The sequence below is a fragment of the Juglans microcarpa x Juglans regia genome, chromosome 2D (assembly GCF_004785595.1).
Source record: "Juglans microcarpa x Juglans regia isolate MS1-56 chromosome 2D, Jm3101_v1.0, whole genome shotgun sequence".
Classification (NCBI taxonomy): Eukaryota; Viridiplantae; Streptophyta; class Magnoliopsida; order Fagales; family Juglandaceae; genus Juglans; species Juglans microcarpa x Juglans regia.
In genome coordinates, this window is record NC_054596.1 from 32,210,510 (window position 1) to 32,237,005 (window position 26,496).

The 26,496-nt window shown below is 35.8% G+C and overlaps 1 protein-coding gene across 1 annotated transcript; it reads left to right on the forward strand.

Moving 5' to 3' along the window:
- The first annotated feature begins 19,829 nt into the window (after positions 1-19,829).
- On the forward strand, positions 19,830-22,909 carry LOC121248754 (pollen receptor-like kinase 3). The gene is made up of 2 exons (XM_041147310.1): positions 19,830-21,269; positions 21,742-22,909. Exons 1-2 carry the CDS (start codon positions 19,973-19,975, stop codon positions 22,308-22,310), a joined length of 1,866 nt encoding a protein of 621 aa, XP_041003244.1. The 5' UTR covers positions 19,830-19,972; the 3' UTR covers positions 22,311-22,909.
- The last annotated feature ends 3,587 nt before the right edge of the window (positions 22,910-26,496 follow it).

Consider the following 26,496-nt stretch of genomic DNA (forward strand, 5'->3'; position numbering starts at 1 on the left):
AGTGTTTATCCCATAAATTTTGTGTTTTTTGATAGACATCCGACAAGTAATAGAAATACAACGGATAAAAGTTAGATACTACTGGGAGATAAATTTGAGGCGAGACTATAAGGAGTATGCACAAGGGGTGAAGTTTTTTATAGAGTTTGCTCCCATAAGTGTTGACAGTCGATGCCATGCATATTATAAGAAGTTCAGTACTACAATAGAGGCGCGCCAAAATCCATTCCAAAATATTCCACCAAACGAATGGGAGAAAGTTTGTGATATGTTTGAAGACCCTGCTTATCAGGTAATATCGTTGCTATCTTTTTTTAATAATATATCATAGATGTATTAAACATATAGACTAATATTTTTTTTTTAGCAATGGAGTACTGTGAACAAAGCAAATAGATCAAATTTAAAGATAAACCATCATGCAGGTTCTCGATCTTTTCATCGTTTGTCTAACAAAATGGTAAGTTATTTTAGTGCCCGTTAAATATTAACATATAATACACATTTTCTGATTTAAGTTCTAATATAAATTTTCCTTTTGCAGAAAGAAGAAAGTCTCGCTGACTATGATTTGACCCAATTGTATGCTAAAACACATAAAAATCGTGATGGTGTTTGGGACAGTCCCGAAACAGAGGCAAATTATGTAAGTTTAAGTTTTTTTAATTTCATTGTCACATAATATTTTTGTTATTTATACTAACTTTAATGTCTTTATTTTTGTAGGACAAAATGCTATCTCTTAAGGAAACTGCTGCGGATCCATCTGATACATCACCTGTCAACGATGCTCAAATCCTTTCTCAAGTTCTTAGATCACATTCTGGATATTTGAGGGGTTTATGACGTTGCGTAAAAACATCATTCTCATCATCATCATCCTATTCTCGAGCCAAATCGAATGACGACAAGACTAAGGAATTAGAGGAAGCAGCACTTGAGATAGAACGATTGAGGTCGGAGAAAAAAGAGTTGCTGACCCAATTAGATCAAGCAGCGGATTTGGAGGCGAGATTAGAAGAGAGGATGCAGTTGAATAACTAAAAAATGTTTAAACAATTTCAGTCAATAATGTCCCAAAACTCTATGCCACCACCATAGTCTTCAAATTTATCTTTTCTTTAATTGCATTTATATTATGAAGTTTGCACTATTTTGACAATTGATGTTTGAATTACAATGTGTAATATTAGTATGGTATTTTTAATTAAATTGTGATCTGTATGATTAATACAGTTCGAACGGTAAATTACCATTAACACATTCGAACAAAAACTGACCCATTCGAACAAAAACTAACCCATTCGAACGACGAATGAGATATACGGACGTTTGAACAATAAATTATTTGTTCGAACAACATTTATGTGCAAAACTCCGTTCGAACGGATATAATTTCCGAAAATAAAATTTATGTTCGAATAGACATAAGTTTTGTTCAAATACAAGTCGTTTGAAAAATTTATTAGTTTGAACGCATAAAATCTGTTCGAGCACCCAGTTTGTTCGAACATAATCAAATATGGACATTAGTTCGAATGTGTATTTCTTATTGTTCGAATGGACGTCTCCATTCGGATGGATAAATATTCCATTCGAACAATATATTGAGACGAAATTGGGTCGTCTAAAAAAAAATTATCCGTTCGAATGGTTTCGATTGGATCTGTCTAATTTCATCTCTAAAAATGATTTTTTGAGACGAAATTTGATTTTCATCTCCAAAAACTTTTTGAGACGATCTTTCTGAGACAAATTTGAGACGAAATTTTTTTGTCTCCAAATCTAATTTGGGACAAAAATTTTGTTTTTTGAGACAAAATTTTTTATCTCAAAAAATACAATCTGTTGTAGTGTCTCTTAAAATAGTGAGCACTCACGTTTGATATCTTAGCGGTTTTCTTTAACTCTTTACCAACTCATGGGCATCAATGTTTAGGGATTGATCTCGTATATGAGTAGTGGGTCTTAATTATTTCAATACCCATATTCAACTAATTAATTGTGATATTCAAGGTAAGAAAAATATCAAATTAACCTTATAATATCACTTCATAGTACCACATACCGGCAGTGAACATGAATAATGTATCTACAAGAACATAGATAGATAAGCATCGAGAATAATCGTAACTAACTTTAAAAACAATTTAGTTGCATGTTATTAAACATTAAACAACTTTTTCATAGTAGATTTTATAACACCCCGTACCCGGAGGTCTAGAGAGTTAGTTTCCATTACCTAAATCATCTCCCAACAATACAATATAATATAGGTGCTCCTCGACTTTATAAACATAAATTCATTTGTTCAAACTAAATATAGGGTGTTCCTCTAGAATGACACCAACATAATAAGCAACAATTCAATAAAGTCTCGATAAAGTATCCACATCCCAATAAATCAAATCAACATAATATTAATATCCAATCTACTGAATAAAATCCTCCAATAATCATAGAACCCTTAGGTACTCAATTCGCTATCCTCAGCTAAACCTTGCCATGCTTCCTATTCTTTTTTTTTTTAATTTTTTTTTTATGGAAAATAGACTTCATTTCACTCAGTGAAACCCAAGTTCCATGTTTCCTATTCTTGATTCCCTGCTGAATCCTCAAAATCATCTGAAAATATTGAAAGTGATTGGGTGAGTTATCAACAACTCACTAAGGAGTGTATATATACTAGTATGTAAACATGAGCCAGTACAGATACAAAACAAAATTGATTATCTAATTATCAGAGCAAACTTCGGAAAAATATTTATTTACAAGAATAAAACATAAACATAATTGAACAGTATCATAATATAATATATTCCATGTTTAACCCAGTGGTAAGGTTATGCAAACCCCGACGACCAACTGAGCAAAAATAAAATGTGAATCTTCCCCTTATTATTCTTGAAGTCCCAAGTGTGCATACAAGAAAGACCACACAAAAAACCATTTTGTTCTAAAGTAGGTGCACTGGAAACAAAGATGTTGGTACCAACATTATAATAGAGGCCACGGTTTTACACCCATGGTAATGATGGGCACCAACATGGACCTAGTTTTAAAGATCCATTGTAAGATCAAGAGTTAAGAAAATCAAGGAGCAATGCAATGATTGGTGCAATCCACTTGGGATGAAGCTAGCAAGAACCCAACACACAAGATGGGCTTTAAAGAAGAAGAATCATTTTTTATCCACTTGATACAAACTATGGAAGACATAACTTAGAGTTATTGTTTGGGCCTATTGTTATTGAAAGATTTCAATTTGTTTAAATCATTTAAATGATTTATTTTATTAGTTATAAGAATTAGTTTAGAATAATCGGGCTTGAGGATACTTGGCCCACATACGTTTTATTTTGTTGAACTATGGTTTCAAGAAGTTACTGTAGCCGCGTTACTGTAGTTACGATACTATTCATTTAGGGGTATTTTTGGAAGAAAGTGTTTTATTTTGGTTAGGTTTTTAATTAGGTTTTGGTTTAAATACTCTTTGTAACTTCATTTTAATTAGTTTTATGAAATTTGATAAATTTATTCATTGTGAGTTGAGTTTATCTCTTTTTGTTTTTGAATGAACTTTTGAACTTATCAAAGGTAAATCACAACCTTTGTGGCGTTCTTCCTTATAATTTAGGTTCTTGAGACAGTTTCTTTAACGGGTCTAGATTTTCATATAATTTAGGTTCTTGAAACGAGGGCACCAACATGGACTTAGTCTTAAAGATCTTTTGCAAGTTTCAAATGGGTCAATTACAAGATCAAAAGCTAAGAAGATCAAGGAAGTAATGTAAGGATTGGTGCAATCCACTTGGAATGAAGCTAGCAAGAGCCCAAAACACAAGATGAGCTTTAAAGAAGAAGAACCAGTTTTGATTCATTTGATACAAGCTGTGGAAGACATAAGTTAGAGTTATTGTTTGAGCCTATTGTTATTGAAGGCTTTCAATTTGTTTAAATCATTTAAAGTATTTATCTTATTAGTTATAAGAATTAGTCTAGAATAATCGGGTTTGAGAATTCTTGACCCACATATGTTTTATTTTTTTGAATTAGGGTTTCAAGAAATTACTGTAGTCGTGACACTATTCATTTAGGGGTATTTTTGGAAGAAAGAGCTTTATTTTGGTTAATTAGGTTTTGGTTTAAATAGTCCTTGTAGCCTCATTTTAATTAGTTTTATGAAATTTGATGAATTTATTCATTGTGAGTTGAGTTTATCTTCTCTTGTTCTTGAATGAACTTTTAAACTTATCAAAGGCAAATCACAACTTTTGTGGCGTTCTTCTTATAATTTAGGTTCTTGAGACAGGTTCTTCAACGGGTCTAGATTTTTATATAATCTAGGTTCTTGAAACGAATTCCTCAACGGGTCTAAATTCTCCGTTGGCTTGATTTTGGCTTTCTTGGGTGAGTTTTCAAATTGATTGTGGGTTCAAGGGATTCCATTTTTACTGGTTCATATCAGGTAAGGTCGTGATGGAAACAGAAACAATAAGTCATGCCAGAGGTTTTCAGATGCAACATCATATTATAATAGAGTACTGAACAGAACCAAATAATCTTCATAAAATTATATACAAAATTGCATATTTTATACAACTGAGAACAAAATGTCAAAAATTACTCATGTTTACACCAGTCAAGACAGAATATGTTTTTCTTTTCTTATATGGATATCATGAGTAATGCAGATAAATTGACCGATGTTGTTTTCAAGTTTTTCATAACAAAACAAAATGCATGTTGTTATAAGATCAACATCAGGCCATTCTTTTTATACGAAGTATAGCATAAGAACACCGCTTACTTGACTCTTGCTATGTATTATTTAAGCCTTGGGTCTGACCTCTAACAATATCACAACTTAAAACACTAAAAAAAGTTAATAACTCAAACAAGCATGCCACTAACTTTACTAACGAACCCCAAACAAGCAAAAAACCAACTTCATTAACAAACTTTCATAACCCGAGCTACATATTTAGCGTGCACAAATTACTCACCACATCCAACGAAATTAGCTACCTCAGGAAAATTAACCCATCCTCGTATTTGCTTAACCATTTACCACAAACTTACTATATTTATATACTCATTTCGGACATGTTATACAAACAATTCACATATTCAAACACAACTTAAACTCAACTTGTCAAACAAATAAACGACACATTTACTTCCTGCATGTTGAACTGACATGCCCAATAACATTACAGCTGCTATTAAGTCTTTTTCGGCCACAATATTACAAACCCGAGACTCCTAACATGTCGCCTTATATGAAAAGCCATTTGTTCATATATGCAGTTGTTCAGACCTTCCTCAAACTTCCAAACCCTCTTTTCTTCATCAAGATTCAAATAGGAAGCGAAATGCGACATCTCTACAAATTTTGCGGCATATTGGTAGACTGTCATAACTCCCTGAACCAAGCTACCAAACTCCTTGGCTCTCGCATCTCTAATTGATATGGGAAAGAAGTGATCGAAGAAAATCTGTTTGAAGTGGGGCCATGTGACGACTCCCCTCCCATAAGTTTCCCAGATTGTTCTCTTTGAAATCTACCATCATTTTGCTTCACTTGATAGCTTGAAGGTGGAGTACCTTTCTACTCATTTGTGCAGTTCAAGACCTGAAGTATCTCCTCTATATCTTGAATCCAATCATTTGCCAGGGTTGGCTCGCCTCTCCCATCAAATGAAGGAGGGGGTGTATCCAATTAAATTGTTTCATGGTACGGTTCCCTTCATTATTGCTGCTGTTGCGACCCGGGAGATTCTAAGTGAGCACTTATATTAATTGTTGTGCTGCTACTCGGAGTACTTCAGAAGCACTTGGATAAGCTTCTCTTCCTTATATGTCGCATTCAGCTCCGAAAGGTTTCGTACACGACGACGAGGTGGCATCCTGAAAACTTAGATTGAATTAAGTGTCTTGAAATAAAGTATTCATATAAAATAATACATGTAATTGTAACCATATATATATATATATATAATACTTCAAAATTATAAAAGTACATATCTAAAAGTTTACACCTAACTATAGTAAAAATATGCACGAAATTTGTAAACACATCTAATAATAACAAATCTTCTTTTTAACCCGTAGCTAATACCAATTTAAAATAAATATAATCCAAAACCTTACATTTTGCTAAAATTATGCCCTAAACTTTGCAAAAGTATAAGCCTTAACATTTGGTCAAACCTAAGTACTGGAAGCCACATAATTTGAAACCTTAAAAATATCCCAATCCTCTCTTACAATCTGTAGTCCTAAACTTGACATCGAGTCAAAATTACGTACATCTTTAGGATCTAAACCTTATATTTGATCAGTTCATATATTGAAGTCTACAAAATATGAAACCTAGCATTCGTTCAAGCTTATGTACATCTCTAAAATTTAAACCTGAAATCTTATCTAAATCCTAAAATGCCATGAAATCAGTTCTTAAAATTTGCAAAATCAAAAACCTCAGATTACGTAGGACACATTTCCTAAAGTTTGTAGATTCTAAAACCTTAAATATCAACAACGTCATTCCTTGAAGTCCACAAAATGCTAAACATCAAATTAGAAAATTATTTCCTAAGGTCGCAGAAATATAAAACCTCATATATTAAAGTCTGCAGAATCTTAAACCTGGCTTTGATACCAACTGTAACACCCCGTACCTGGAGGTCCAGAGAGTTAGTTCCTATTACCTAAATCATCTCCCAACACTACAATACAATATAGGAGTGCGCGCGCGCGCACACATACACACACACCCTGAAGGCTTTATAAACATAAATTCATTTGTTCAAACTAAATATAGGTGTTCTTCTACAAAGATCCCATCATAATAATCAACAATTCACTAAGTCTTGATAAAATATCTTAATCCCAATAAATTAAATCAACATAATATTAATATCCAATCTACTCAATAAAATCCTCCAATAATCACAGTATCCTTAGGTACTTAATCCACTATCCTCAACTAAACCCTACCCATGCTTCCTATTTTTAATTCCTCGTTGAATCCTTAAAATCATCTAAGAATATTGAAGGTGATTGGGTGAGTCATTAATAACTCAATAAATAGTGAATATATACTAGTATGTAAACATGAGCCAATACATAATGCAAAACAAAATTGATTATCAAATTATCAGAGCAAACTTCAGAAAATATTTTTTTTAAGAAGGGGACGATACCCCAATTTTATTGATAGCCCTCATTTATGGTGGAGGAATACCGTGGTTACAATAAGATGCTTAGGGGTTATATATAATCATAGAATCCAAACCTAGGCATCAAAAAAAGATATAGACTAACTCAAACCCTATACATTTATTCAATATAAACAAACAGAACTCAAATATTAATGAATAAATTTAAACCAACTAAATCTGCATAAAATCGAATAGTGTACTAAAAAAAAACCTGCATAGAAAACTGCATAATCCAAATTGGTCTTGTCGAATAGCTTCAACAAAGAATAATAATAAGAAGACAAGCGTGGAAGTAAAGAATTACGGCTCCAGACCCCTACAACCTCTACTAAGCAAACTTCAATCTCAAAAAAGGTAAAGAGCATTTATCAAGGCGCAACAAACCTTTAAGTCTTCTAGGAATAAGGCTATGAGCACGAAGATCCATACAAGAATTATGGGCTCCTACTTTAGCAAAAAAAAAAAAGCCACCATATTGCGTTAACGAAAAACATGACAAATGCAACAATTAAGAAACTGAATAAGCTCAATCACCTCTTCCAAAAAATCCCATAAGTACCAGTGGGAACATTCACCATGATGAATCCATGAAAGCACCATCATAGAATTTGTCTCAACTATTATATCCGATAATCCCAGATCTTTACAAAGTCTAAGGCTATATCTCAAAGCCCAAAATTCAGCTACAATATTGGTCTGAGTTTGATAGTGGCGAGAAAAACCTGCAAATAAATCTCTTTTATGATCAGGAACCAAACCACCACCTCCAGATAAGCTGGGGTTACCAAGCGTACAACCATCTATATTTAATTTCCAATAACCACAATCAGGAGGTTGCCAAGCAAAAACTTTAGTTATAGTAACCCGCGACACAATGATAGGACATCTAACGCTCTGCAATATCTCTTGGTCCCTAGTAGAACAAGAAAGGAACTTCATAGACGCCACAAACACATTTTGAATCCGCAATAGAATAGCTGACACAATATGCTCCCAAGTAAATTTACCCTCTTCCATACGAATCTTACAATGGAGAAACCAAAGTCTCCAAATAATCATAGTTGGAATAAGACCACGCACTATCCCTAGTTGAGAAGAGCACTTGGCTTTCGACCACCAAAGAAAAACTCGATAAAAAATATTCTGACCTCTCCTATATCTCACCTCTAATCTCTTGGAGAAGAATTCCCAGATTTTTTCAGCTAGAAAACCATTCCCAAACAAATATTCTTCCATTTCAATGACACTTTTATCCACACAACAATGGTAGCGGGATGGTAAATGAATACCAAGTTTTTTAACATTTGCATCAACAGGTAGCGCATGATTCCAGAATTCGCAAGCAATATAAGAGATTTTACTTGGAATACCTCTAAGCAAGGTCTATTTTGCCCAATAAGGAGGGTCTGAATGAAGTCTGAAAATATTCCATGCCCACTTAGTCAAAAACTTACCATCTGATGAAGGAACCCATATGAAAATATCTGAACCTTACTTCAGCCGAATATTAGATTGTAGGATTTCATTGCATAAATCAGCCCAACCAAAGTAGAAAAACGAGGAATATCCCAACTGATTGGAGATAATAAATCACAAATCTGTAGCAAAGGGACTCAATCACTTGAGCCCGACTAGCTAGGACACCAGATGGAAGCCAAGGTTCAAACCAGAAGTTGACCTTGCCCTCGTGAACCTTCCAAAGCCCATGATTAAAGAGTAAAGGGACTCTATGAATTACACTTTTGTAGAAGCTAGATCTACGAGGAAGTTGAGCAGCTTCTAAATGTGACATATTCCTCAAATACCGGCTCTTAAAGAAATTAGCCCAAAGGGAATCACTCACAATCAATTTCCAGACAAACTTGAATAAAAGCAAATCTTGCACTTCCTTAAGATATCTCACCCCCAAACCAGCCTCTTGAATTGGTCGGCAAAGTTTCCTCCACGAAACCCATGCTTTTTTCTTTCTCCCCTCTTTGGAACCCCACAAAAATTATGATAACATACGTTGAATCTCTGTAAACATTATCAGAGGAATTTTAAGCATAGACAGAACATGAATCAGCACACTATTAAGGACATGTTTCAAAAGCACCAATCTACTATCAGAGGAAAGAAGATTTCTCTTCCTGCCTGCAACCTTCTTTCTGATTTTCTCAACAAGCGGTTTCAACATCAAAGCTATAAGTCTACTAGTATGTAGCGGCACACCAAGGTAAGTACAAGGAAATTTACCCTCACTAAAGGCCAAAGCTTCCAACATTTGGTGTTTTCTAGCATAATTTATTTTTTTGGAGTAAAACAAACTTGATTTTTCTGCATAGATCTTTTGTCTTTAAACTGATTCATAAGTTTTCGAAAGACCCCTTAAGGACCGTTTGTCACCTCTCATGAAAATCAGTAAATCATCCGCATAGAGAAGGTGTGATATTCTCAAACAAGATCTCGAAATATTATAAGACTTAATGGTGCCCATACAAAATTGAGAATCCAATAATCTAGAAAGGACATCTTCCAATAAAATAAAAAGATAAGGTGAAAGAGGATCATCTTGTCTTATCCCATAGGAAGCTTTGAAGATACACTTAGAAATTCCATTCAACATAATAAAAAAGGTAGGAGAGGAAATGCACTGAAGAATGAGGTCACACTAGCTACGGGAGAAGCCGAATCCCTTCAAAACAGGAAGAAGAAGCCACCAATTCACCAATTCAACCCGATCGTACTCCTTCTCCATATCAATTTTACACATCACATTCCCACCATGAACCTTTTTATCCAAACCGGTGACCAATTCTTGTGCAATGGAGATATTATCAAAAATACTGCGATTGCTAACAAAAGCTGATTGAGCTGGTGAGATTAACTTACTTTAAATAAGAGCCATATGATTCACCATAATCTTTGAGAAAATCTTATAAACGACACAACATAAGCTAATAGGCCTGAATTTAGTGAAGCTATCCGATTTATCCATTTTTGGAATAAGGACTAAATTCGTAGCACCATAGAAAATGGGTAAAGGGTAGCCATTAAAGAATTCAATAGTCGCCTGCCATACATCATCTTGAACAATATCCCAGGCCATTTTAAAAAATTCTCCCGAAAAACCATCGGGCCCCGAGCAACTATCATCCGAAATAGAATCCATTGCCTTTTTAACTTCTTGCATAGAAGGAGATTGAAGGAGAGCCTCATTATCCTCCTCCGAAACCATCTTAGGAATGAGAGAAAACACATCCTCATATCTAACAACTAGTTCGGAAGCCAAAAGCTTTTGATAAAAACTAATAGCACCAACATGAATCTCCTTGGGAGTCTTTAAAGAAGACCCATCTTGCAAGGTTAAAGAAGTAAGAATATTTTTTCTCTTTTTATTCAAGACACTCACATGGAAGAACCTAGTATTCGTATCATCCTCCTTCAACCATTGAATGCGCGATTTCTGTTTCCATAAGATCTCCTCTCTATCTAACCATAACTGATGTTTCACCCTAAGTTGTAACATTTGATTTTCAGCCCTCTCAGAATAATTTCCAGCAACCTCACTCTCTAAGCTAACCAATTGATCCTCCACCAATTGTAACTCCTTTTCCACACGCCCAAAAGTTGAAATATTCTACAATTTAAGAGTAGATTTGAGCTTATATAAATTCCTGGCCCCCTATTTCAAAGCATTACAATTCATATGAGAATCCCACACTCTCTTTACTAGAGGAAGGAAATCATCATGAGATGTCCACATTCTTTGGAACCGAAACTGGCTTGAGCCTGAAAAACTACTATACTGCAGCAACTCAGTACACATAGGACTATGATAAGAGGAAGTGTGAGAAAGATACTTCATTTTAACATGCTGGAATCTACTTAGAAACGATAGATTAACAATAACTCTATCCAATCTAGCCCAAATACGATGACGCCCATTTTGACCATTGTACCAAGAAAATTTAGATCCCTCAAAAGGAATCTCTCACAAACCACAATCATGAATGAGATTATTAAAATCTTGTTTTGCCCTAGTAGCCCAAATAATATTAAAATCACCCTCCAAAAACCAATGCCTTCCTTCATAATGAAAACTCCTAATATCATCCCACAAGTCCAACCGCATTCGCCTAAAACAACTGGCTTAAACAAATGTAACAAATATTCTATCATCACCAAGCGAGAACCAACCCGATAAAAGTTGATTCGTAAACAAACCTGCTGAAAAAAGTATATCCTCATCCCAAAATAGCCAAATTTTACCACCCTCTTCTGAATTCGAAACAAAATTTTGGAACTTCAATCTTTGTGCCCAAAAATTCAGATTATTGTCATCCAAGAAAGGCTCCATAATAACAATAATATGAGGTTTAAAATTCTTCATAATACGAGACAAACGACTACTAGAAGTACGCACACCCTTAATATTCCACGTTAGGATATTAAACATAATTAAAGATGTTTTTTGGAGCGAGTGGTGACTCCACGAATCATCCTAGACTTCATTTTTCCTGATTCCAAAATTTCCCTAATTGTGATTCCCATCTCTGGATCAGAAGCATAGTCATTTCTGGCAATGTTTTCTGCCTCCAACAGGCCTTCAGAATCTTACACAACAACAACATTTTGCCTTTTACTTATATTTAATTCCTCTTCATTTTCATGGTCCATTTCATCAATAACATGTTGCGCAACACATCTCAATTCATATTCCAAAATTTCATCCACCATTTTTAAAGCACGACGTGGAGAATGCTGATTAACAGCTAGATTCAAGTAAGTTTCACGAGGAGTAACATTTTCCTCTAACTCCTCCATAGGTTTCTCAACTAAATGCACTTTAGATAAGACCAAAGGACTTTGCCTATTATCCTCCTCTGTATTCCTCAAAATTCCTTCTTTAGAGACATAAAGAACCCTATTCTCTTCCTCACAAAAATTCTTCCTCTCCTTAATCTTATTAAGTATCTCTTCTCTTTGATTCTTCTGGATCTCTTCTTGATCCACTTTAGGTTTCTCAATGTAACGCCACACCTTCTTTGAATTTTTTTCTCCAATTTCTCTATTTCCTCTCCTTCCTTGATTTCTTTCCTTTACAGTAAACAATTTTTTATCATTGTGCCCTTGAATACGACATTTATGACAAAATACAGGCAAGGTCTCAAAGATGACCTCCTAATATCAGCTTCTAGGTTCACCCGGGGTCCCAACCCAGAAACCATTCCGCAAAGGTTGCGAGACATCCATCTCAATACAACATCTCGCACCTTTTGGACGTGTAACACATGCAGTGGTATTATCTCTCCACAAAAGTCTTCCATAACCACCAGTAAGAATTTTCAACATAGATATGTGATAGAAATTTGAGGGTAATCCTGGTAAAAATATCCACATCGGGGCATTCACAAGTTCAATATTTTCATTAAAATCAGGAGACTAATGAAAAATCTGATAAGGCATACCTTCAATGTCGAAGAATTCCCTTACCATAGCCGTGCAAAAATCATCTTCATTTGTCAATCGAACCATCACATTAGTCGGTTTTCTCATCTCGCCCACTACAGGTTGTATCTTCAAGCTCCATCTTTGTTTGATGAAATTTCGGATCAAATCAAGAGAGTGTCTTTTTCGTAAAAACTTTAGAACGACAGTGAATAAAAAAGGAGAGGCAGACTGATTGATCTCTTCCTTTGAGAAGTGAAAGAACATTTTTCCATCCTTAAAGTTTCGGCGACAAAGAGATATTGACTTCAGAAGAGGTTTCGAGGACTCCACCACGATATCAGTGAACAGACGGTGTCCCGCCGTCGCCTGAAGAGGGTTTGGCGCTTGGGGGGTTCCCCCTGAGAAGCCATGCGTTTACCCACACGCAAGAGAAGCAATGCGGCTACCCACACACAAAATAAACAATACGGGAAAACTAGAGAAAAGAGACCTAGGCCTTTAGAAATTATTTATTTACAGCAATAAAACATATACAAAATCTTTTGGCATAATCATATATGAACAACATCATAACAAAACATATTTCATGTTTAACCCCAGTGGTAAGGTTGTGCAAATCCCGGTAGCCAACCAAGCATAAACAAAATGTGAATCTTCCTTATTACTCAGAGTCTCGAGTGTGCATATAGGAAAGGCCACATAGAAAACGGTGCACCAAAAACACAGATGTTGGTACCAACATTATAACAAAAGCCACAATTTTACACCTATGGTAAGGTCGCGAAGGAAATAGAAACAAAAAATTATGTCAGAGGTTTTCAAATGCAATATAATATCATAACAGAGTACTGAACATAACAAAATAATCTCCATATAATTATGTACAAAATCTCATATTTTTATAATCGCTCTATTTTGTACAACTGAGAACAAAATATCAAAAATGGCTCATATCTACACCAGTCATAACATAATATATTTTTCTTTTCGTATATAGATATTATGAGTAATGTAGATAAAAAGACCGAGGTTGGTTTCAAGTTTTTCATAACAAAAAAAAATGCATGTTTTCATAAAATCAATCTCCATTCTTTTTCTGCAAAGTCTAGTATAGAAGCACAGCGTACCTGACTCTTGCCTTGTATTATTTAAGCCTTGGGTTCGACCTCGAACAGTATCACAACCTAAATCATAACACATTCACGAAAAAAAATTAATAATCCAAACAAGCTTGCCAGTAACTTTACTAGCGAACCCCAAACAAGGACAAAACCAACTTCATTAACGAAAATCCATAACCCGAGCTATATATTCAGCGTGCACAAATTACTCACCACATCCAACTAAATTCACTACCTCATGAAAATTAGCCCATCCCTTGTCTTTGCTTGACTGTTTACCACAAATTCACTACCACAAACTTGCTTTACCATGAGAATTAGCCCATCCTCGTGGTTGGAAGCTAGCCAGTCCATCTCCAATATTACATTGAGTCCCAACATCTGGAATACCACTAGATTAGTTGGAATTAACCTCCCTTTGATGGAAATTGGGCATCAATGGAGGATCTTATTACTTGTCATCAAATTCCCCGTTGGAGTGGATACTATTAAATTCTAACCTAACTGTTTAGTTTATAAAGTACAGAACTTGGCATAGTCCATTGAAATAAAGGAATGGGTAACCCCAGAATCAAACAAAATGATAGCTTTCTTAGAGAAAAGAGAGAGGATACTGGTGATTAAATTTGATATTATCCATTGAAATAAAAGGATGAGTTTCCCTAGAATTAAACGAAAGGTAGCTTTCTTGGAGAAAATAGGGAATATACGTGTGATTACATCATTCTTGTCGTCAGCCTCTCTAAGCTTCAGTGCAAACACTCAAGTTGGCACAATTCTACTCTGATTGTTTGCCTATGTCATTGGTCAGGAACCTTGAGGTGGGTTGGGATTTTTGTTGTCCTCCAATAGTAATGAGCATTCTCTGATGAAATGTTCGGTTTTACCTCATCGGAAACACGACTCCATTTTCCTTCTGTACTTTTCAATGTGTTCATGATTACAAAACTTACAATGATTATTCGGTTCATTCCTCTACAATTGCCTTTGACTTGAGCTGCTCCCTTCATTTCTCTTATTCCACGACCCTTGATCCATACCAGAGTATCCTTGTGGAGTAGCTCTCTTTCTCTAATCTTACAGTTCTAAACTTCTTTTGAGGCTCTGCTCAAGTATAGTCGCCTTATCCACTAGCTCTGTGAAGTTTTGAATTTGAAAAGTCACTATTCGTTCATATGTTCAGTTGTTTAGACCTTCCTCGAACTTTTGGGTCCTCTTCTCTTCATCGGGAATCAAATAGTAAGCGAAAAGTGACAGCCCTTCAAATTTTGCGACATACTAGTGGACTATCATAGCTCCTTGAACCAAGCTTGCAAACTCCTAGGCTCTCGCATCTCTAACTGATCTGGGAAAGAAGCGAACGAAGAAATTTGTTTGAAGTAGGGCCATGTGACGACTCCTCTCCCATTAGCTTTCCTGATGGTTCTCTTTGAAATCCACTATCATTCTACTTCACTTGTCGGCTTGAAGGTGGAGTACAATACTTTCTGCTCATCTGTGCAGTTCAAGACCCAAAATATCTCCTCTATATCCTAAATCCAATCCTCTTGCAGGGTTGGCTTGCCTCTCCCATCAAATGAAGGAGGGTGCATCCAATTAAACTGTTCCACCATACAACCCCCTTCATTACTGTTGCAGTTGCAACTAGTGTCCTAATTTTTCTTTCTGCTAAACCATTTAATTTGGTGTGGGGGGTATAAGGTGCACTAGTTTGATATATAATGTCATTCTCTTCGCAGTACAAAGAAAATACTCACCACCTTTGTCACTACAAAGTATCTTAATTTTATTTTCCTTTTAATTTTCAACAACATACTTATAAGATTTAAACATATTAAAGGCCTCATCCTTATTTTTCATTAAATTATATACATATATCTTGAGAAGTCATCAATAAAAGTAAGAAAATATCCATTGCCTCCTCTAGTTAAAATACCATTTAGTTTACATATATCAAAATGCACATGTTCTAATAATTGCGTATTTCTATTTGTTTTAGAAAATGTTTCTTTGTCATTTTCACTTGAATGCAAATTTCATATATAGCACTATGTTCCTGACTATATGGAATTAAATTATGTTTAGACATAAATTTTAAATATTTAAAATTCAAATGTGTTAAACGATTGTGCCACCAAGTAGAAGACTCAACAATATAAGCATAATTAGAACTTATTTTATTAATACTTAGTTGCCATCACAAGAGTATAATTTTCCAACAAACACTTCCCCTTGAAAATAATTACATTATCAAACTTGATTACGGTCTTGACACATTTCTTACAAAGCAAATTTGTATATACAATTTGTTTTCTCTATTTTTGAGACATGAGGAACATTGATAAGAATAAATTTCTTCCCAGAAATGAACTGAAATTCTACAGTTCCTTTCTCCATAACTTTTGTAGAGTTTTGATTTTCCATTAGTACGACATGTCCATATGCTGCATCTTCATAATTCTTGAATTGAGATTTCTGATTGCAAACATGGATGGTAGCGTCTGAATCATATCACCAATTTGAAGACTCGGTTGTTGTAGCCATATTTAACTTTATAATCATGCTAATGTGCATTTCAGAGACCATGACTACAATTTTTGAAATATCATTTTCGATCAGATTTGTATTATTGGGATTGCTATTTTCTTTCTTGTATTTGTTTTTGTACCTGCATTCATGCTTAAAGTGTCAATTCTTTTCGCAATTGTAACAAGTTTTTATTTTATTGTACTTGTCACCATTGTTGGAAAAGTCATTATATTTTTTTTTTTTGTTTCCTCCAAAATTATCTTGAAACTTATTTTTCTCATAAAAAAAAGTTCATTTTAGAGCCATTTTGAGAAAATAATTTCTTATCACAAATTTGAATTTTCTCTTAAATTTGTAAATATTTTTGAATCTACTCTATAGTGAAATCTTATGATGTGTGCATAAGTTTCATTTTATAATTATTCCAACTTGGAGGAAGTTTGGCAATAATAGCCCTTGACTTGCAGAGGTTTAGAAACTTCAACATTAAGGTCTTGAAGTTTATTCACCAGAACTTACAATTTATGGACTTGATCCATCATAAAAGTATTATCATTTATTGTAAATTCAAAATATTTCATAATAAGGAATTTATCTGTATACTTTTCGGTTTTATACTTGAATTTCAATGCCTCCCAAATATCTCATGGTGACTTGATTGATGTAAACAAGTCGTAGGGACGATCAGAAAGTGTATTTAGAATGTGCCCTCTACATACCACTTCATCTTCCTCGCATTTCTCGTGTTCCACCTTGATTTTATTATTGTCTTCGGAATTGGGTTTTGAAATTAATGGCAAGTTTGGATCCAAAAATATGAAATCTCCAATGTAGTAAGAATGAACATCAACTTATTTTTCTAGCTAGTAAAATTCGTTCCATTAAACCTATCTAGGTTGACAAAATCTTGATTCATCATTTTGAAAGTTGTAATATCAGATTTTGATCCCATTGCGATTATCACCTTAAAATTGTTGAAGACATTTAAGTGGATCCAGTAATTTGAAAAAATAAATATGACTTTGAGGCGTGTAGAATACTATCTTTAATGTGATAATTACCCTCACTCGAAACAGTTTGCTACGAGATTACAAATAATTCATCTCCAGGATACAACAAAGTCACAACTATAGATAGCAATTCTGAAGTTTTTCCTTCAGAGGTTCTCTACAAAATTGTGTAAATGATTGACAAAATGAGAAAAATGAATGTTTAAACTTGTCGATCTCATCCTTTATTTATAGATAATGAAGTGGCAGCCATTCAACTTTTCAATTGAATTAATTTTGAAGTATTACACCCATTCAAATGGCTCTTCAAATGGGCCTTGCAGGCCTTGTGCCCATGCCACCCACCGGTTCGAATGGGCCGTGCATCCCTTGGGCCTTTAAGGCTATTCCATGCTTTGTTACAATTAAACCATCAAAGTGTAGTCATAGAGTTTCAAACCCATTCACTTTCTTTTGAAACAACACACCCTTACCATTGAATCAATGCATCTCCTTGTAGTAGTGGTTCACAAAAATAAATAATAACCCGCATTTAATAAATTCACATATTTAATATCACAATCTACAATAAATATAACAAGCTGGTGGTTGGACGTGATGGGTTGTGGCATGCTTGGAGCTTTCGGTGGCTACAAGATCGCAGACACGATGCGGTTGCAGTGGCTTAGAGAGGTTGTTGTGCGGCAACCCTAGGTTGAAGATGATCAAGACATGAACCTTATGTATGCATGGTTTTCCTTGAGGTGGGTTACGGGTAGGGCATTTCGGGGTGTTTTCTTGGGCCTATTTTGTGGGCTTTAGGGATCTTTTTAGGCTTTATCAATTCAATTGGGCTTTAAAAACGGGTTGGGCCACTCAACAGGCCTAACCCAATGTCTAGGACTTGTCTAGAATTTTTATAGGCCAAGTCAATTAACAACCCTATCCAGCAGGGCCTTTTACTCATTTTTAAATAATTTTTTTGAGCTTAATACTGATTAAATATGAGACCGTTTCTCAATAAATATCAAATGGGCTTTAAACAAATATTATTGAAAACAGTAAAAAGTATTGACCATCATAATAATTTTTCTGGCCCCGAGACTACTCAAAATTATTCGATAAATCTCATTTGGAATTTTCAAAAATATTGAACCATTAATATCATTCAAAATCAACCATTAAAGCAAAACATGCCTTATAATAAGCTTTTGGGCCTATGAGCCGAATTAAAAATTCATAGTCAACCTTAATAAACGATAACTAGTCAGCTTATTTAATATGGCTCGCTCTAAACCTAATTTGGCTCATTACCATTATTCTTCTAACCCTAATAATATTGGTGGGCTAGGTTGTTACGTACAAATGATCTCAAAAGAGACTATATGAAGGTGAGGCAGTTGGAATTCAAAGACCTATTGTCTCAGAGTCCACGATGAGATACGTTTGCATTAGGATTAAGAGGAGATACCTTGTGACAGGCAACAATTGTTTTCGTCACCGAAAAATTAATTTAATATAGTCAAATTTTTATTTTTTATATTAAAAATAATATTTACAGTTTTAAAATATATAATTTTTGCATATTTCCTTAATTTAAAATAATAGGTAAATCTGAAATTCATATAAAAGGAAGTATGCGAAAACTACCAAAACTATAGATATCATTATCCTTTTAATATTATCAACTTGAGTCGCACTTGCTAATGACACGTTTGAAGTTTGTGGCTTTAGATATATACGGGTTAATAGATAGGATAATGATAAGCTTACAACCTTTCTACTATCATTTTACTATTCTATAGTATATTTGAAATTTTAATTTTTTTATTATTTTCTTTTAAGTATTTTTTTAACATCTTTAACCATTAAGAAAAAATTAAAAAAAGATACAATTTTAATAGTCACTTCCTTAATCGTTAAGTAAAAAGTAAATAAAATAAAAAGAGTAGTAAATGAATGATAAAAAATAATAAGCCTATCATTATCGATATCTACTTAAAATAATCAATTTAAGAGAAGTAATGAAAATAACTTTTTTGAAATTTACGTACCAAGTGGGTTTAGAAAATGCAACAGAAACCAGTCTAGCTCAATTGTATCAAAGTTGGTACCGTTGAAGTCAAAGTAAGGCGAGTATGATTGTCAAAGGCTATCAACTTATTGACATAATCTCATTCTTTGTCTGGAATTCAAAACTTCCCTCTTCTAACTCGAAAACAAAATAAACAAAAAAAAGCTTATAAAAAATAAAAATAAAAGTGAGTATAACTGAGTTGGATCGATCTTGTGGGTCCAATTTGTTGAGTGGAGTTTAATGATCTGCCTCTCTTCATTAACAATAATTAATAAATAATTACCTGAATGCGAAATGAGGCTGACTAGGTCAACAAAAAGTTGCCCGTTCTCAACCCCACAAACAAGCCTTTGCCAGTTTGCATTCCCTCTCTCTAATTTAATTCTCCCTATTCTTAGACTTTCTCACGTGAATCTGGCGGTTCCATCACCAATTCCCACTCAAAGCCAAACACACACATACCCCAAACATGGCACACATCCTCCCAACAGTATCAAAAAAAGCAAATCAAACAAAGGCTCAGAGAACGTACCACGCAATCGTCTCTCTGAACAGCGGCTCATTCTTCCCCGGACTTTTCCCATTCCTGGCTCAGCAATGGCCGCTGTTCATATTCTCTTCCTCCTCCTCCTCCTCTTCTTCCTCCCTCCCCTCTCTCTTTCTGTCTCTGATAAAGAGGCTCTCCTAAAACTCAAGAAATCATTTATCCATGCGGACGCATTAAGCTCATGGGTTCCCAACTCCTCTCCTTGCTCGGACGATTGGTTGGGAGTGATTTGCTTTGATGGCAAAATCACTGGCCTCCATCTCACCAACTTAGGTCTCTCAGGAAACATAGACGTCGAGGCTTTACTGGAACTCCGAGGGCTTCGAACGATCAGCATGGTGAATAACTCCTTCTCAGGTCCAATTCCAGATTTTCACATGCTTGGCGCTTTGAAATCTCTCTTATTAACAGGCAATAAGTTCTCTGGAAACATTCCTAACGATTTCTTTTCCCATCTTACTTCGTTGAAGAAAGCCTGGCTCTCCTATAACCAATTCAACGGAACGATACCTGAGTCGGTGACACAACCAACCCATCTCATAGAACTCCACCTAGAGAAGAACCAATTCACAGGACCTATCCCACCCATGAACCAAACTTCGTTGAAACAACTTGATTTATCTAACAACATGTTGGAAGGTGAGATTCCTGAGAGCTTGTCGATATTTGGTGTGAATACGTTTGCAGGAAATGAAGGACTTTGTGGGAAGCCATTGGACAAGGTTTGCACAGAGAAAGATAAAACATTAATGCCGAGTAATGAAACTGGAAACAAGTCTAACAACAATAATGTTGCAGTGCTTTCGTTCCTTGCCGTGTTAACGCTCATCTTTATCCTCTTTGCCTTTGGTAATTGCGCGAAACATAGGGAGAACGTATTCATTGTTCGCAGTAGCGAATCAATGGCGAACGATCAGATGGTTGAGATACACGTGCTAAGTTCGAATCGCAGTGGGGCCACAGACTACTCGAGCCATAAAGGTCATTCGAAGAAAAGTACTTCAAGTCAACAAGAAAAGAATGGAACGGGTGATCTTGTGATGGTGAGTGATGCAAAGGGTACATTTGGGTTGTCAGATTTGATGAAGGCAGCTGCAGAGGTGCTCGGTAATGGCGGAATGGGGTCAGCATACAAGGCCTTGATGGCCAATGGGGTTTCGGTGGTTGTGAAGAGGATGAGGGAGATGAATAGGTTGCAGAGAGAGGTATTTGATGAAGAGATGAAGCGGTTTGGAAGATTAAGGCACAAGAATATCTTGACTCCTTTGGCTTACCATTTCCGGAGAGAAGAGAAGCTGTTGATCTCCGAATACATTCCTAAAGGCAGTTTGTTATATGTCTTACATGGTATGAGCCAACTTCCTTAATCTTCTATCAATCTTTTATATAATTCTTTTCAATAATCCTAATAACACCAAACTCGGCTTCTATATCTTGATCAATCTTATGCATTTCATTATATGGTTTTTGATAAATTCTAGAAATACTACTCTTTATCCTAAACTGTCATGATTTCTAATCATATATCTTTTGGTTAACTTTTCTTTAAAAAAAGAGAAATGATAGTTGCAGTTGTGAGTGTGCAAGCGTCATTCAATCACTTAGAAAAAAATGAATAAATACAGAATCTACATGAATTTTTTTTTTTAATAATAGATCCTACTTTTTTTCAAAGCGACTGCACGGCGCTTACGTACTCCATGACTGCGTGTAACATACCTCTTAAGAAAAAATAGAAGATTTGAATCGGTAACTGACGCATGACCACTTCATTTAAACATCTAATATACACCTGATCATGATGATCCTTAATATTTAGGTGATCGTGGAATTTGTCATAATGAGCTGAATTGGCCAACGCGTCTGAAGATTATCAAGGGAGTTGCACGTGGCATGGGTTTCCTCCATAGTGAGTTTGCTAAACACGATTTGCCCCATGGAAATCTTAAGTCCAGTAATATTCTTCTTTGTGATGATTATGAGCCACTGTTAAGTGACTATGCCTTCCATTCACTAGTCTCTACACCCGTCGCAGCACAAGCATTGTTTGCCTACAAAACCCCAGATTACATCCAATACCAGAAAGTCTCTCCAAAGTCTGATGTTTATTGCCTTGGAATAATTATTCTTGAGATCCTTACTGGAAAATTTCCCTCTCAGTATCTTATCACTGGAAAGGGTGGCACTGATGTTGTGCAATGGGTCTTAACAGCAATTTCTGAACACAGACTACAAGAAGTGCTTGATCCGGACATTGTGAGCAACACAAGTTCACTCAATCAAATATTGCAACTCCTGCATATTGCAGTTGCCTGCATTGACAGTAATTCCGAGCAACGGCTCGACATGAGGGAAGCCATTAGGAGAATAGAAGAGGTACAGCTTTAAGGGCCATGCCATAATCATTTTTACAACTCTGTTTTAAATCGACAGCATTTTTATAAAACAGATCATACTCCTTCCTAGTTATATATATATATAACTGAAACAGATCAATTGTAAAAAAGTTGTATCTATCATTACTCCTAATTCAATACAGGAGCTAGCGGGAATGATCGATCTGTAAATATATATACATGGGTCGGGTAAAAGAGGTCAGTCATGATAAGCATCGATCTCAATCCCATACTTGAAAGTTCATAATCAATATTTTGTGGGCATGTCGGCCACTCCAGAGAGCTTCGAAGATCATAAGTTTGCATGAGGGCAATGGATTTGAACCATACAGTAGTAGTACTTGTACATCTCTTTGGCAATTCATTACTCCTCTTCTTGTCAACAGTTTCGCTCAGCACCCACAAATTTTTTTTTTTTCAAATAGTTTAGATACAAGGAAAGCTAAATTTGGGAGTGCTTTTGCTGCATCGGGGGGGTGGTGGTGTTGTGGGGGCATTTAGTCATGTTTTTCTGTATATTTTTTTTTTTATTATAATTGTGAACTACCAATTCGTTTCCAAAGTAAGTACTACCAAAAGTTATGATGCACCTTATACTGCTAATAAATTTCAATACGTGTCAAGTTAATGTCTGATTGTTAATTAGATGAAAGAAGAATTATTCATGAGGCAGAACATCTTTATGGATGATACATAGGCATTGAAATTTATTAGTTGTTTAGGTGCACATTGAAATTTTTTGGTAGTTTATCATTTATTGTAAAACATACTGTAGTTTTTTTCCCCCTTCTTAGCAAATAAGGCATTTATAGATAAACTAATGGTTACAAGATACAAGTTTGGGGTGAGAGTCTCCTACAGTCTTCCCAAAACCAACATATTACAATATAGAAAGGAAAAAGAAAAGGCTGGTTTTGGAGCTAAATGAATGGCTCCCACCCAATTCCAAAAAGGGGAGACTGCTTGGTGATGGTTTTAAAATAGTCTGCTAAACAGACTACAAAGCTAGCTGCAGTAAAGGGTTGTGTGCTGCAACGTATTGGTCTGGACTGGCCGGAAGGAACTTCATCCACTTTCACTCGATCGTTGGTTAGGAAAAGCAGAAACATAGGAAATCAACCAAAAATTGAGACGAATCGCTGGTGAGGGGCCACCACTGGTTGTGGCGGCGCGTGCAGTACACGCGCCACACTTTGAGAGGAGTGGAAGATCGGAGCAGAAAGATTTGATATGCTGATCCTGACGATACCCCCCGAGGCAGCAGGAAGCTTCCCTAAGTGCGGTGGCGAGTGAAACTCACGCATGGCATAAGCCGAGCATTAGGATTACTTGCCGCTCGTAAGGACAAATTTTTTCTACCATCTTGAAGATTGACACCCAGAGTGGCTGATGGAGGGGTGCATGTTTGGACTTTGCTTGCCGGAAGGCAACGGATCGACTAGTTTCGATGCTAACAGCTAAAAGCTAAATAGAAAAACAGGAAAAAACAGATCTAAACAGAAAATGAGGCTGGCGAGGGAGAGAGGTGGGTGGAGCCGAAGCTTCAACCCCCTCCCCTAGTGAACGGAACGAAGTCCTAGAAGTGGCGATGGGTTTTGCGGGAACAAGGGAAAACTTATCAAAGATAGAAAACTGGATAGAGACAGAAAATGAATTTCTATTCTAAAAAACAAATTGTAGTTCATAAGTACAAAGTATATTTAAAAAAAAAAATTATTTATCAATCTCATAAGAGTTGGTGTTGTGCCTTTCTTTTGAAATGCAACATGGGATCTAAAAACAATGTACACACAAAGTGTTTGTAAGAAACCTAAGTAACCGTGAGTATTTGAGAGTCTTCTTGTTGTCTACTTTATAATAAAGTACAATATTACAAGATGTATATTTCCATTAGACACATTGATTTATGCATGGAAAGTGTAAATGTGGGATATGAGTATTGAACCAAAAGGGGAATTGTCTAGCCGTTGCATGTGATGGACTTTCCTTTGATAATTTGGGTAGCTGTTGCATGGGATGGTAAGTCTTCTGATTGTGTGGATTATGTAACCGTTGCACGTGCTTCACTTGGGTAATTCCTGTGATTGTGTGGTTTGAGTTGATGATTGCTGACTATTGTTAATATGCCCCTGCAAACCGTGCCAAGGTACGTGGCCAAATTTGGTACAAAGAGGAAAGAGAGACTTGTGCCCAAGTGGTTTGGTAAAAAGATCAACAAGTTGTAAAGAGGCAGGTACATGACGGGTATGAAAAAGACCAAGAGCAACACGTTCATGAACATAGTGGTAGTCGATCTCAATGTGTTTGCTTTGAGCATGAAAAATTGGTTTAACAGTCATGTGAAGAGCACTAAGATTATCACAAAGCAATAAAGGTGGTACGTGTAGCTTGATGCCGAGGTTACGAAGAAGAAAGGAGACCAAAGTGAGTTCAGTAGTAGTTTGGGCCATAGGTCTATATTCAACTTCAATACTCGAGCGAGAGACAATATATTGCTTCTTTACAGACCAAGAAATATAGTTACTACCAAGAAAAACACAATAACCGATCGTGAGACTTCGGGGGTGACAGCAGCTAGCCGAATTAGCATTAGAAAAGGCATAAAAATCAAGTGTAGCGTTGGAACTGAAATAAAGTCCAAAATCAAATGTACATTTCACATATCAAAAGATACTTTTAACCATTTTAAAATGAGTTTCAGTAGGAGAGTACATAAATTGAGACACAAAATTAACACTGTATACAAGGTCAAGACAAGTAATAATAAGATATTGGAGAGCACCAACAAGGCCGCTATAATGGGCTGGATCAGAGAAAGGCGTTGTTGACTGAAGGCCTTTGGTCTTAGCCATCATGGGAGTTCCCATAGGCTTAAAGTCAGTCATTTGAGCACAGTCTAAAATGTCCAGAGCATATGTAGTTTGGGTCAAGGTAAAGCCATCAGTAGTTTGAGCAATATGAATGCCCAAAAAGTAATGGATATGACCCAGATCTTTCATGGGAAACTCACTACTAAGAGTCAAAATAAATTCATGTAGGATATCAGTTGAGGAACCAGTAAGTAGAATATCATCAACATAGAGGAGTAACATAAGACAATCATGAGCAGAACGACAAATAAATAAAGAGGAATCAGTAGTGTTGCAATGAAAACCATAAGTTAGTAAAAAATTGCTGAACTTATCAAACTATGCACGTGGGGTTTGTTTTAAGCCATACAAAGCTTTGTTTAACTTACAAACATGAGAAGAGTGTGTTGGGTGAACAAAACTTGGAGGTTGATACATGTAGACGGTTTCATGGAGGTCCCCATGGAAAAAAACATTCTTGACATCCAACTGACGAATGTCCCAATGATTTATCAGAGCAAGCGTGATAACAATCCGGATAGTACTTGGGTGAATTACCAAAGAGAAAGTTTCATGGTAGTTGATTCCATCTATTTGGTGAAATCCTTTTGCTACTAAACGAGCTTTCAATCGATCAAGGGGTCCATCTGCATTGAGTTTAGTTTTAAAAACCCATTTGCAACCAATAACAACCATAAATGAATCACGAGGAACAAGAGTCCATGTATTGTTAGCATACAAAGCTTGCAATTTATCAAGCATAGCTTGGGTCCAACCAGGGTGAGTAAGAGCAGAGCGGATGATTTTGGGCTCTTTTGGTATAGTGGAGAGGTCATGGACGCTGGCATACTAGGGATTGGGTTTGTGAATACCGGCGCGGGAGCGGCTGATCATGGTATGTGTAATGGGTGGAGGTGGGTTTGGGGAAGGTGAAGTAGAGAGCGGTGAAGGAGAAGATGGGAGTGCATGAGTGGAGAAGGTAGAGAGATGGGAGTTGGGTATAGTAGCGGAGGAGCTGATGGGTATGGGTAAGGGAATATTTAGTTCGAGAAGAGGGGAGGAAGTAGTAGGGGGAGGGTGGGCCGAAGGAGGCGTCACCTAGAGGTAAAAAATAGACCAGGTTAGGTTAGAGGGTTGGGGTAAATGAAGGTTCCCAGGATGTTTATAAGGAAAATCAAGTTTATAAAAAATAACATGGCGAGAAATGTAAGTACAACAAGTAGGTGGGTGATAGCATTTATACCGACGATGCCAATTACTATAGCCTAAAAAGACACATGGCAAGATTTTTGGATCAAATTTATTGTGCTTGGTGTCCCAAGTATATGG